The sequence below is a fragment of the Podarcis raffonei genome, chromosome 4 (genome assembly GCF_027172205.1).
Source record: "Podarcis raffonei isolate rPodRaf1 chromosome 4, rPodRaf1.pri, whole genome shotgun sequence".
NCBI lineage: Eukaryota > Metazoa > Chordata > Lepidosauria > Squamata > Lacertidae > Podarcis > Podarcis raffonei.
The window spans coordinates 7,939,962-7,953,087 of NC_070605.1; the positions used below are offsets into that span (position 1 = coordinate 7,939,962).

At 47.9% G+C, this 13,126-nt stretch overlaps 3 protein-coding genes across 5 annotated transcripts in view; 1 reads left to right on the forward strand and 2 right to left on the reverse strand.

Moving 5' to 3' along the window:
• Positions 1-13,126, forward strand: part of POLD3 (DNA polymerase delta 3, accessory subunit) — a 240,208-nt gene that overhangs the window by 173,597 nt on the left and 53,485 nt on the right. The gene's annotated exons all lie outside the window — the stretch shown is intronic.
• Positions 1-13,126, reverse strand: part of PPME1 (protein phosphatase methylesterase 1) — a 252,123-nt gene that overhangs the window by 81,722 nt on the left and 157,275 nt on the right. The gene's annotated exons all lie outside the window — the stretch shown is intronic.
• XRRA1 (X-ray radiation resistance associated 1) overlaps positions 1-13,126 on the reverse strand; it is a 41,776-nt gene that overhangs the window by 23,337 nt on the left and 5,313 nt on the right. For all 3 annotated transcript variants that reach the window (XM_053385058.1, XM_053385059.1, XM_053385057.1), the window contains 7 exons: positions 10,852-10,964; positions 9,757-9,914; positions 8,209-8,280; positions 7,441-7,513; positions 4,994-5,091; positions 3,391-3,524; positions 2,270-2,368 (listed from right to left, as the gene is read on the reverse strand). In XM_053385058.1, coding sequence (XP_053241033.1) covers positions 2,270-2,368; positions 3,391-3,524; positions 4,994-5,091; positions 7,441-7,513; positions 8,209-8,280; positions 9,757-9,914; positions 10,852-10,948 — 731 coding nt within the window. In that variant the 5' untranslated portion in view covers positions 10,949-10,964. The remainder of the gene's footprint in view (positions 1-2,269; positions 2,369-3,390; positions 3,525-4,993; positions 5,092-7,440; positions 7,514-8,208; positions 8,281-9,756; positions 9,915-10,851; positions 10,965-13,126) is intronic.

The window sequence follows — 13,126 nt, forward strand, 5'->3', positions numbered from 1 at the left end:
GGAAACTTATGGGCTTACTGCACGTAGAGGTCAATTTTTCGACTGCCAGGCACCCCGAGACCAATGGGCAGGCGGAGAGAGCAAACGGTATCCTCCAACAATACCTGAGGTGTTATGTCAATGACAGAGAGAACGATTGGGTCGAAAAGTTGGCGCTAGCGGAATTTGCCTACAATAATGCGGAGAATGTGTCCACCGGGAGGAGCCCCTTTTTGGCGAATTATGGGTGCCACCCCAGGGCGTTTCCAGGGGGAGGAGGGGAGAGATGGAGTGTCCCGGCCGCCGAACATTTTGTAGAAGAAATGGAAGCGATCCATCGTCAACTCCAACTCAACTTAGAAAGGGCCAAAGAAGAATATAAGAGGCAGGCAGACAAGAGCAGAAGGGAAGGTGAAACCATTAGGGTGGGGAGTCAGGTCTGGCTGTCGACCCAAGGGTTGCCGTTCAAGGGGGGTTGCAAGAAATTGAGACCCAAAAGATTGGGACCATTTGAGGTCATTCAACAGGTCAACCCAGTGGCTTTCAGACTCCGGTTACCGAACCACATGAAACTGCACCCAGTATTCCACAGGTCATTACTGTCACCATATAGGGGGGAAGGTGAAGGGGTCTCCACACGGGGGCCAGTCTTAGAAGAAAGGGAAAGCAGCAACCATGTGGCGGAGATCATCGACTCCAGGTGGAAGGGTAATCAGGTGGAGTATTTGGTCGCATGGGAAGGGGAACCGGAGTCGGAAAACACCTGGGTGACGGCAGAGGAGGTCAGTGACGAGATCTTGATCGAAACGTTTCACCAAAGGTTCCCCAGGAAACCTCAGCCAGTAGCGAGGTTCCGGAGGGAGTACTTTGGCACCACCGACGAGGAGGAGGAACTGGAAGGATTCAGGGAATCGGAGTTGGAAGAAGGAACAGACTCCGATGAGGAGGAGGACTTAGAAACCGGTAACAGCAACCGGTGGAGGGAAGTGTTCGAAACTTCGGAAGATGAGGGAGGTTCTTTCAGGGGTTTTGCTCCCTCGCCTCCCGCAGAGGAGGGAAGGGGAGGGGGTGAAGGGGGCCCTGGAGGGGAGGTGGATGTCAGGGAAATGCCATCGGAGAAACAGGAGGTGAAAGGGCTCACAGAGGCTGAGAGAGACTTATCAGCTGGGGAGGGAACCAGCAGGGGGAGAGGAAGGGCTCCAAGGGAAAGTGAGTCGGAGGGAGGGCTCAGAGACACTTCCAGCGAAAATAGCGGGGAGGTTTCAGGACCTCCCATAGGGACACCCACTCCTCGCCGGAAACTGTCACGCCGAGAGTCCAGAAGACGCGTTTCCGTTAAGGAACTTTTATGCTGGAAGAAGTTCCGTAAACGCCCACTGTCCGATTCTACGAGCGACTGATGGAGCCATGCTTAAGGAGCTCCGTCACAGACAGAGGTTTGTGGACTTAGCCAAACTCTGAGGGACTAGGACTTTATGCACAAGCAGCTCATCATCCCATCACAATACGCTTCAGGTTACATACGCTTCAGGTTACAGACTCTGCTAACCCAGAAATATTACCTCGGGTTAAGAACTTTGCTTCAGGATGAGAACAGAAATCATGCAGCGGTGGCGCAGGGGCAGCAGGAGGCCCCATTAGCTAAAGTGGTGCTTCAGGTAAAGAACAGTTTCAGGTTAAGAACAGACCTCCAGAATGAATTAAGTTCTTAACCCGAGGTACCACTGTAATACATCCCACGCTCTGTAAAATGCCATAGATAGTTAAAAGCCAAAGAAAGGCATGGTTAACAAGGAATTGTTTTGCCTGTTGCCCGTAAATAGATAACAATGGTGCCAGGAGAAACTCCCTGGAGTTCCACAAATGGGGAGCCACCACTGAAGAGGCCCGTTCTCATCTTGCCACCCTCCAGACCTGCCATGGACGTTTCCCGCCCCCATTGTTCAGCACAGACACTGAGGTCCAGCTCCAAGTGCCTTCTGGTGGGTTCCCTCCCTGTGAGAAGTGAGGTTACAGGGAACCAGGCAGAGGGCCTTCTCGGTGGTGGCACCCGCCCTGTGGAATGCCCTCCCATCAGATGTCAAGGAAATAAACAACTGTCTGACTTTTAGAAGACATCTGAAGGCAGCCCTGTTTAGGGAAGTTTCTAATGTTTGATGTTTTATTGTGTTTTTAATATTCTTTTGGGAGCCGCCCCGAGTGGCTGGGGAAATCCAGCCAGATGGGCGGGGTATACGTAGTAAATTATTATTATTACATTATTATAGCAAGCACAGGAGGTCTTCCTTACTTGCGGAGGTTGGCCAGGCTGACAAAGACGTTGGCGTGGCAGAGGCGGTTGTCGTCCAAGAGCAAGACTTCCAGAGCCGGGAACCTCAGTGAGCTCTCACTGCCAAGGGAAACATACAGTGCCTTTGGCTGTGCCACATCACTCGGGATAAGGCAAAAGGGGAGAGGAGGGTGCAGTGTAAGACTTTGACAGAGAAAGGAAAAGAAGTGGAGCCCTCGAGATGCTGCTGAACTACAACTCCCATCATCCCCCAGCTAGCATATCCTGTGGTTGGAGGTGATGAGAATCGCCCTGATCTGGCCACAGTGAACCAGGCGACGGTCACCTCCAGGCTTGACTACTGTATTTTGCTCTACGCGGGGCTGCCCTTGAAGCTGTCCCAGAAACTCCAGCGGGTGCAGAATGCTGCAGCGAGGCTCCTCGCGGGGTCCCTGCCATGGGAGCATATTCACCCAGTGCTTTTCCAGCTGCACTGGCTCCCGGTGGAGTACAGGGTCAGATTTAAGGTGCTGGATTTGACCTTTAAAGCCCTTCATGACCTAGGACCCTCGTACCTACGGGACCACCTCTCCCGGTATGCCCCACGGAGAGCCTCAAGGTCCATAAATAGCAACACCCTAGTGGTCCCGGGCCCTAAGGAAGTCAGATTAGCCTCAACCGGAGCCAGGGCCTTTTCAACACTGGCTCTGGCTTGGTGGAACGCTCTGCCTCATGAGACCAGGGCCCTGCAGGATCTGATTTCTTTCCGCAGGGCCTGTAAGACAGAGTTGTTCCGCCTGGCCTTTGGTATGGAGCCAATTTGATTCCCTCCCCCTCTTTATTTTTTCCTTTCTCCTCCTGTGATGAGGCTGCATTTTAACGTTTTAATGCTGTATTTTAATCTTGTTTTTAAGTTGTATTCATTCAACTTGTTTTTATTATTGCTTGTTAGCCACCCTGAGCCCAGCCTTGGCTGGGGAGGGCGGGGTATAAATAAAAATTATTATTATTATTATTATTATTAATGCACCACGTTGGCTTTCCCTGATCTACAGGTTCCACAACCCCCACGCGGCCTGACCCCCTCCCCCACCAACAAATAAAAGCTCTTGCTTGCCACCTTCCTCTCCCCGTGGGCTTACCTCTCAGGGGCAGCCAGGTCGAGGGGAAGCGAAGTGAGCCCATTGGCGGTGAGATGGAGGGCTTTTAAGTGGGACAAAACTCCCAGGGCTCGGATGTCCTCGGGAGAAAGGTTGTTGTAAGAGAGATCCAAGACCTGGAGCAGAGGCAAAGCAGGCAGTTCCATGGCTGGGGATGAACCAGCGTCACCTCTAACCCAGCCACGGCAGGTACGAACGACACTGTGAGATGTTTTTATTGCCAATGGCTTTGGGGGTGAAATAAAAAATTTAAGGTCTTATATATAAAATAAATGTTCATAAACGTACCAAGCAAACACGTAAATAAATACCGTATTTTTCGCTCAATAGGACGCATTTTTCCCCTCCAAAAATGAAGGGGAAATGTGTGTGCGTCCTATAAAGTGAATGCAGGCTTTTGCTGAAGCCTGGAGAGCAAGAGGGGTCGGTGCGCACCGACCCCTCTCGCTCTCCAGGCTTCAGGAAGCTATCCGCAAGCCTTCGGAACCCGGCGGGAGTGCCCGCCGGGTTCCGAAGGCTTGCGGATAGCAGCCTGCAGCCCGAAGCCCAGGGAGCGCAGCGCTGTGCACCCCGGGCTTCGGGCAGCTATCCGCAAGCCTTGGGAGCCCGGCGGGAGTTCCTGCCGGGCTCCCAAGGCTTGCGGATTGCAGCCTGAAGCCAGGGAAGCCCGCTGGGCTCAGAAGGCTTGCGGATAGCAGCAAGCTCCGGGAGCGAAGGTGAGGTTGCGCGCAACCTCGCCCCCGCTCCCGGACCCGTTCTGGCGGCTGGGGTCGGGGGAAGCTCAGGCTTCCCCTGCCCCAGCCCCGCAGCTAAAAAGGAAGCCCCAAAGAGCAAAGAAGCCAAGACAGCGAGCGGGAATTTCCCCCCCCCTTTATTCCCCCCCCCAAAAAACCTAGGTGCACCCTATGGTCTGGTGCGCCCTATAGAGCGAAAAATATGGTATATAATCCACATGTCTGAAGCAGCACGCAGTACGCAGCCCAGTTGCCAGTTGCTTCGCCAGGCATCCTGGGTCATAAAAGATAGTAGGCAGTTTCTCTGATGTACCCTTCCTTGGTTTTGTTAATCTTAGGGCCTGGAAATAGTTTCACAGGAAGGTGATAAAGATCCCTATCTCCTTGCCATCCTTCCTCTCATGTTTATTGCTTGCTTATGACTTCTGGGGTTGCTGAATGCATTCTTGCTTTTTAGTCCTGTTTTATTTACCCTAGAAGTATGCATGCCTAAATTAGCTTTTGTAGTGTAACTTTGTCCCCACGTGGGGTTTTTTGAAATGCAGAGAGGAAATCTGATTGGTTCTTACGAACACTGTGTAAAAAGTTCTTTTGTGAATAAAACGACCTGGGCTGAGGGGTGGAGAGGAATTATTATACCCACTCCTCCCAGAGTCTTGCTGGTCAAGCCTCTGGGTGTATTTGATTAATCAGAGTCCAATCCTTCCTTGCTTTGGGAATGCCACAACAAGGAATGCACCCGGGACATTCTGTAGGCAAAGCCGCTGCTCTTCCATTGAGTTCCAGGCCCTTTCCCTACATGCCACAAGAAGCTAGCCCCTTAAGCTCTATCAGTCACCCCTCTGACTTACTTCCAAGTGTGGAAAGTCCCCGGCATTGACTTTTAGATTCCTTAGGCCGTTCAAGGAGAGTTCCAGTTCCCGGAGCCCAGGAAATGTACGGAAAGCGTCTGAATGGGTGATAAAAGGGGGGAAGGCAACATCAACCGAAAGAATCAGGGCAGCAGTGGCCGATTGTTTTGGATTACTGGGCACAAATGTGAATGGTATAGCCACCACCACCCATTTAGGACTCCCCAGATGTGCATGTTCTTTTGGGAAACACTGAGTCTCCAAAAAAGGGAACCACACACACTTTCTAAGCAGTTGGAGGGCCAGCTCAAGGTATTTTGCCGCCCGAAGAAAAGGACAAGCCGGCTGAATCTCACTTCCAACACTCGGAAAGGGGACAGGTCCTCCAGTGTCCCTGAGGGCAGAAGTCTAGCTTATAGGAACACCCTCCCACCAGATGTCAAAGAGAACAACAACTACCAGACTTTTAGAAGACATCTGAAGCCAGCCCTGTTTAGGGAAGCTTTTAATGTTTGACGGACTACTGTATTTTAATATTTTGTTGGAAGCCGTCCAGAGTGGCTGGGGGAACCCAGCCAGATGGGCGGGGTATAAATAATAATAATAATAATAATTAATAATAATAATAATAATAATAATTAGATGCATGACTGGTCTATGGAACATGCTGCTCTGATCTCCAGCTTGGGATGGGGGCAAAATTGGGTTCAGTTCGTAATAATAGTAATAGTAATAATAATAATAATAATAATAATTTTCTTATTTATATCCCACCCACCTAGCTGGGTTTCCCCAGCCATTTAAATCCAAATCAATCAAATTTGCAGTTTCCGAAACAAGACGAGAACTGTAACACAGCCATCCTTCAGAATGTGCCCTTGTCTGAACCAAACAATGCTTACCAAAATACATATATCGGGGGAAAGTGTGCATAAAAATGAGTATGTTAGTGAAAGCTATGTACAAATAAACATGCTATATCAGGGGAATGGGCTTGCAAAAATGTGTACGTTGGTCGAAGCTGCACACAGAAAAGGACTTGTTAAGGTGAAATTCAAAGTGAAAGGCTGGTTAATTTTTATGAGGATTAGGAAAAGAAGAGTTTGCCAATTGCTGTAGAAATGTAAAGAACCGAATTTAAGATTAGAAAAATCAGAAACCGAGAGATGCAAAATCGGACAGCTCCTTTCATCCCTATCTCCAACAGAGGAGGCATGGAGGTGGAGTGCCTGGTGTTATTTTTTAAATGGCTGTGGGTCATCGCCAGCAGGCCAGATTGGAGCCATCATAGCCAAGAAACACAGGGTAATGTAGTGTTGTGAGTTTGTGGGGTGCCTGGACTACTCTTCTAGTTCCTGGACTACCACCCTCCTTCCTGAGTGAAAGTTACTGGATTTAGCACATTAACATTTGGGCGAAACCAGCTTCCCGTGTTCAGGAAATCACCTGGGAAAGGAGCCATTGACTAAGAACGAAGTGGAGGTGATGGTGCATTAATAAAACCATAAAGAAAGAAAAGTCTGAAGTCTCCAGCTCTGAGGAAGCCTAAATCTACATCCTTGTGCAAATTAATTGAAACAAAACATGTTTTCTATCTAAGAGAAGCTTCGTGATTGCCACATCGATCAGTCTGTCAAGCACCCAGAAAAGACGTTTTGGGGATGTGTCTGTTATTATGGTGTACGGAAGCCTGCAGCCAATAGAAGGAATGATACGCTCGCCACAATATACTGAGGTTCTACGAAAGAGAGTTATTCCAGAGCTGGAAAAGAGGTATCCTGGCAGTACTAGGATATTGCAGCAGGACCTAGCCCCCTGTCACACATCAAAAGTGGTGAAGAAATTCATGACAGAGCAACAAAGACAGGTACTTGATTGGCCAGGGAATTCCCCAGACGTAAATCCCATTGAGAATTTGTGGACTATATGCAAAAGTCGCCTCCGTTCTATAGAAGGTACGACTATGGAGAAGCTTATTCAGGCGCTGATTCAAGTGTGGTACATGGATCCGAAAATCAGCAGTGACTGTAACTAGTACAGTAGACTCCATGCCAAACCGTGTTCAAATGCTGCTTAAAAAATAGCGAAGGTCATATCCGTTACTAATGTACGTATATGTGAGTTTTGTACAATAAGCTACTAAATTCATTGTTTGTTTCAATTAATTTGCACAAGGATGTACCCTAACAGCCATTGTGCAGGTGCAGATGACAGCTGAATGAACGGGTGTTGCAGGTGGCAGGCGAACCCAAAAAACCATGTGTTTCAGGTGAAGACACCCCCACCCCCATTTTGATGCAAACATCTCTGTGCAAATGCAGAAAATGACCTCTACATTTCAAGCCGCCTGTGTGAACATGCCCGCTGATTCTTCATCGCCCACCGAAAAGCCCAATTAAAAATAACATGCCAGCGCTGAAGCCCACAAACTGCCGCACATTCCTTACCCAAGGTCAAGAGATTTTCTGTGGCGTTGATATAGGCAACGCAGTCAAACTGCTCAAAATCTTCTTCTTTTGCCTGTAGAAGTGAAAAGGAAACAAGCTCCATCCACACATTCTGAAACAGAAGCGGGGCCAGAATGGTTAGGCTTGCTCCCAACTGCAGAGCAAACTGGAATCCTCTGACATTCATAACCATGGACGGACCCCAGCCCCCCAACTAAGGCAAAGGTAAAGGACCCCTGGACGGTTAAGGCCAGTCAAAGGTGACTATGGGGTTACCGTGCTCATCTCACTTTCAGGCCGAGGGAGCCGGCGTTTGTCCACAGACAGCTTTCCGGGTCATGTAGCCAGCAGGACTAAACCGCTTCTGGCGCAACAGGACACCATGATGGAAACCAGAGTGCAAGGAAATGCCATTTACCTTCCCGCCAGAGTGGTTCCTATTTATCTACTTGCACTGGCGTGCTTTCAAACTGCTAGGTTGGCAGGAGCTGGGACAGAGCAACGGGAGCTCACCCCGTTGCGGGGATTCGAACCACAGACCTTCTGATCAGCAAGCCCAAGAGGCTCAGTGGTTTAGACCACAGCGCCACCCGCATCCCATAGAAGCCCCCAACTAATGGTTGCATAGCAACATGACTTTCCAGGCTTGGGCCATGGCTATATTCAGCCAGTTAGGTGGATTGTCGTTCCAACCCATTTCACCAGAGCTGCTGCTATCCCAGTACAACGCACACCAGAGTAAATTCACAAGGCAAGCCTCCTACTCACCATGACAAAATTTTGGTTACTGATGTCCACAGAGCACAAATGTGATGGGCTTTTCACGTGGTGGAGCTTAATCTGGAAATAATAATAATAATAATAATAATAATAATAATAATAATAATATATTATTTGTACCCTGCCCATCTGAACTGGCAGCTTTCAACATAATATAAAAACACAACTAAGCATCAAGCATTAAAAACTTCCTGAAACTTCCTTATTTATGTATGCTACTACAGCGGCAAGTATGTTACTTGCCCAAAAATGGAAAGAAGTCCCAGCAAAGGAAGAATGGATACAAAAATTCAGGGAATATGCAGAAATGGCGAAACTTACTGGTAGAATAAGAAATCAAGATAACAAACTGTTTATAAAAGAATGGAAATGGTTTATTGCATATTTACAAATAAATTGTAAACAGATAAAAACACTGGCAGGATTATTGTAATAACCTGCAGTTTCATAAGAGTATATATTTAAAGAAGATGAACAAACGAGCAAATTAAGACAATTAGGATATGCAGAAGATATTAAAAATAAATGTAAGGAACCACAGAAAGAGGGGGAAGGAAGTCAAGTTTTGAAATGTCAAAATGATTATAAAATCAGTGAAATGTATAAACTTGAAAAGTGGAAATAATTTTTTTAAAAAAAGAAAAAAAACTTCCTGATACAACAAGCCAGAGAACAGGGTTGTGGACACACAATGCCCAAGGAAGGCAGTGTGGCCTAGTGGCCGGGGTGCTGGACCAGGACTTTGGAGACCAGGGTTCAGTTCCTTGCTCAGCCATGAAATTTCACTGGGCGACCTTGGGCCAGTCACCAGTCACCTCACAGGGTGACGGAGAGAGCCATGAAGCCCACTTTGAGTTCTTGGGAGGAAAGGTGGGATTTAAATGCAGCAATACAGAAAAAAGATAAATGCCAAATCCTCTACCAAGGAAAGCCAAGCTCTGGGCCTCTTCTAATGATGCTTGAGTTTTTCATGCTCTCAACCACCCCCAAATGGTACAACTAAAATGATCAAAGAGATGAAGAGCCTAAATAATAATAATAATAATAATAATAATAATAATAATAATAATAATAATTTATTGATACTCCGCCCATCTGGCTGGGCTTCCCCAGCCACTCTTCCCAGACACTGAGGTCCAGCGCCGAGGGCCTTCTGGCGGTTCCCTCGCTGTGAGAAGCCAAGTTACAGGGAACCAGGCAGAGGGCCTTCTTGGTGGTGGCACCCGCCCTGTGGAACGCCCTCCCACCAGATGTCAAAGAGAAAAATAACTACCAAACTTTTAGAAGACATCTGAAGGCAGCCCTGTTTAGGGAAGCTTTTAATGCTTAATAGGTTATTGTATTTTAGTGTTTTGTTGGAAACCGCCCAGAGTGGCTGGGGAAACCCAGCCAGATGGGCGGGGTATAAATAATAAATTATTATTATTATTAACATATTTGTGCGAGGATCGGCATGAGTCTCAAGGTGTACGGTCTCTTCCTTGAAGTCACTCCACACGCACAACAGAAAAACATCAGTACCCCAATCGCACTCACCAGCTGTGCGCCGTCAAGGGTTTTGTTGTCCAGAAGCCTATAAGCCCCACTTGCTGTTTCTGGTCTTCTCAGCCTAACCTGGGGGGCTTTTGTCCCAAACAGCAACTCGATCTTGGTCTTTTCTGCTGTCCGGCGGGCCACTTGCCAGTGGCCAGCCCCTGAAGAGCCACGATGGAAAAGGAAAACGGCCAGCATCAAATCGGGAGAAAGCACACTGTGGATTTGCCACACGTGGCCTCATTCATTCCATAAAATTTCTACACGGCTCCATGTGAACTTCGGTATATAAAGAGCTCTGACTTGGTCGCTCTAGCCGCATGGCTTCAACCACCCTCTTTTGTTTCAGACCAAAATGGAGCCTGAAACTTGTGTTTATCTACATCAGTAGTTCAGAAACTTCTACCGTTTATAACTAAGCAACGTTTTAAACTGCCTGTGCACCTTGTCTGACTGCTGTATGGAACACCACATGAATCTGACCTTTGAAGAGCTTTGTAAGTAAACCATGACTTACCGAATGTGTGGTCTATCACGGTGCTGGGGAAGTGGAAAACCTTGGAGAGAGCTTTTAGAAGGGGACACTTTAGGACTCACTGGAAGGGCACATTCTAAAGCCTGCATTTCCACGCTTTTCTGTGCTGCATGTTTTGCAGTGTTAAGTCTCTGCTGGGGTTCCCTCACAAAAGAGGACTTGCCCCAAACTTGGCTTCCTGGAATCTAAAACAGGAACACTTTGCACCAGCTTAGCCTCGCCTGTTATTGGATTGCCTGCCTGCACCAAATCTGACCACGGACGGCTCTAACCTTGCCTCTTGCCTCACTCTTGTTGTGGTCTGTCCTAGCCTGGACCCTGACCTTGATCAGGCCCTGGATGTTACCCTGTTGGTGTTGCTTGTGTTGAGTCCCATGTTTACCCGGGAGCCCAGGGAGAACAGGACATCTACGGGACATCCGTCTCCCCATTCCTGCCTCTAGCCTCACCCACCACTGGGGTGCAGCACCCAGGTTGCCCTTGAGGTGGAGGAAGACCTAAGAGGGAGCCGTATTGATCTCCAAGAAATTTATTTCCACATTATCAACGTCGGGATGGGTTACCTTCCTCGTATCTGGACCGCAAAAGGCTCCGGGCCGGAAAGCAGTTGGTGGGGCAGCAGTTTCCATCGTCCAGTTTATACATTCCTTTGGTAGCCATGTTGTCATTCTAGCACCTAAAGGCAGCAGAGAAAGCGATCAAAGATTTCCTAGAACAGCAAGGCTCCCGCGGCTAAATCAATGGTGGTTTTTAGCACCCTAGGAAAACAGAAAGCTTCCTTATACTGAGTCACATCTCTCTTACACCAGCAGACTCTCCAAGTGTCCCTATTTTCCAGGGACAGTCCCAGATTTACAGAAGCCGTCCCAGTTTCTGATTCAATCCTGGAATGTCCTGCTTTTCCTTAGGATGTCCCTATTTTCATGACCGGCTTGTCCCACTTATTTCAATAGGTCTAATCGAAGCACAATGAATAAGTCTGGATCCAACCCAACATGTCTACATACATGTTGGGTTGGATCCAGGCTCTATTTTTATTTAGATGACCACTGTATTCTGCTCTGGTCAGACCTCACCTGGAGTACTGTGTCCAGTTCTGGGCACCACAGTTCAAGAAGGACACTGACAAACTGGAACGTGTCCAGAGGAGGGCAACCAAAATGGTCAAAGGCCTGGAAATGATGCCTTATGAGGAACAGCTAAGGGAGCTGGGCATGTTTAGCCTGGAGAAGAGGAGGTTAAGGGGTGATATGATAGCCATGTTCAAATATATAAAAGGATGTCACATAGAGGAGGGAGAAAGGTTGTTTTCTGCTGCTCCAGAGAAGCGGACACGGAGCAATGGATCCAAACTACAAGAAAGAAGATTCCACCTAAACATTAGGAAGAACTTCCTGACAGTAAGAGCTGTTCGACAGTGGAATTTGCTGCCAAGGAGTGTGGTGGAGTCTCCTTCTTTGGAGGTCTTTAAGCAGAGGCTTGACAACCATATGTCAGGAGCGCTCTGATGGTGTTTCCTGCTTGGCAGGGGGTTGGACTCGATGGCCCTTGTGGTCTATTCCAACTCTATGATTCTATGATTCTAGATGTTTGATGATATTTTAAAGCCTGTTTGGATTTTGTAATGGCCATTAGCTACGCAAAAGGATGACCGATGGACTGATGCTGTTTTATTTGTTCGGATAATCTATATACTGCTTAGCTACAACTGTCTCAGGGAGTGTTGACAATATTGCTCTGGGTGGGCCAAAGATTGGGCTTGTGTCATGAAGCTGCCTGCATCAGATCACTGGTTGCTTGAATCCAGGACTGTCTGCTGTGACAACTCACTAGGGCTGGGCGATACCTGGTTTTCAACATCACAATGTATCACGATGACTGAAATAAGGATGGAACTACGTAGAGGCGAACAGTAGCACTGGGCGATATCTGGTTTTCAACTTCATGGTATGCAGTGGTACCTCGGGTTACATACGCCTCAGGTTACATACGCTTCAGGTTACATACACTTCAGATTACAGACTCCGCTAACCCAGAAATAGTGCTTCAGGTTAAGAACTTTGCTTCAGGATGAGAACAGAAATTGTGCAGCAGCGGTGCGGCAGCAGCAGGAGGCCCCATTAGCTAAAGTGGTGCTTCAGGTTAAGAAGAGTTTCAGGTTTAGAACAGACCTCCGGAACGAATTAAGTTCTTAACCCGAGGTACCACTGTATCACCATCTAAACATTGTGATATACTGATATATCACAATGTCTGAAATAAGGATGGAGCTGGTTTTCAACTTTGTGATATATCACTAGCTGAACATCATGATATCCTGATATATCACTGTCTGAAATAAGGATGGTGCTATGTAGAACCATTGGCTGGTTTCACGGTTTTTCCCACATTCTGATTTTGCATAGCACACATACACACACACACATCATGATTTGTGATATATTCTCAGGTCAAGAATTATGAAACCGACATCACGATATGGATTTCAAACCGGTTTGGGATGCTATATCAATATACGGACCAGCCCCACTGCCCAAAGCCTTTCCCAGCCCTGATGCCCAGGACCCTTCTTCTAAATGGGAGATGCCAGGGATCTGCCACTCAGCTGCAGACCCTCAAAACCCACAAGCGTGAGAAAATGTGCATGGATGGCACTGATCAAATCTTTAGGGGCCTGGCAAAGTGTGCACATACTCGGGGTTCTCACGTTTGCATCATTCCCTTCTCCGAGGAGCGCAGGGTACAGATGGAGCTATGCCATTCTTTCCTCTCAAACAGTTGTTAGAGGCGGGCCAGGAGAGCAAGAGAATGACTTGCTCCAGGGCAGTCAGGGAACTG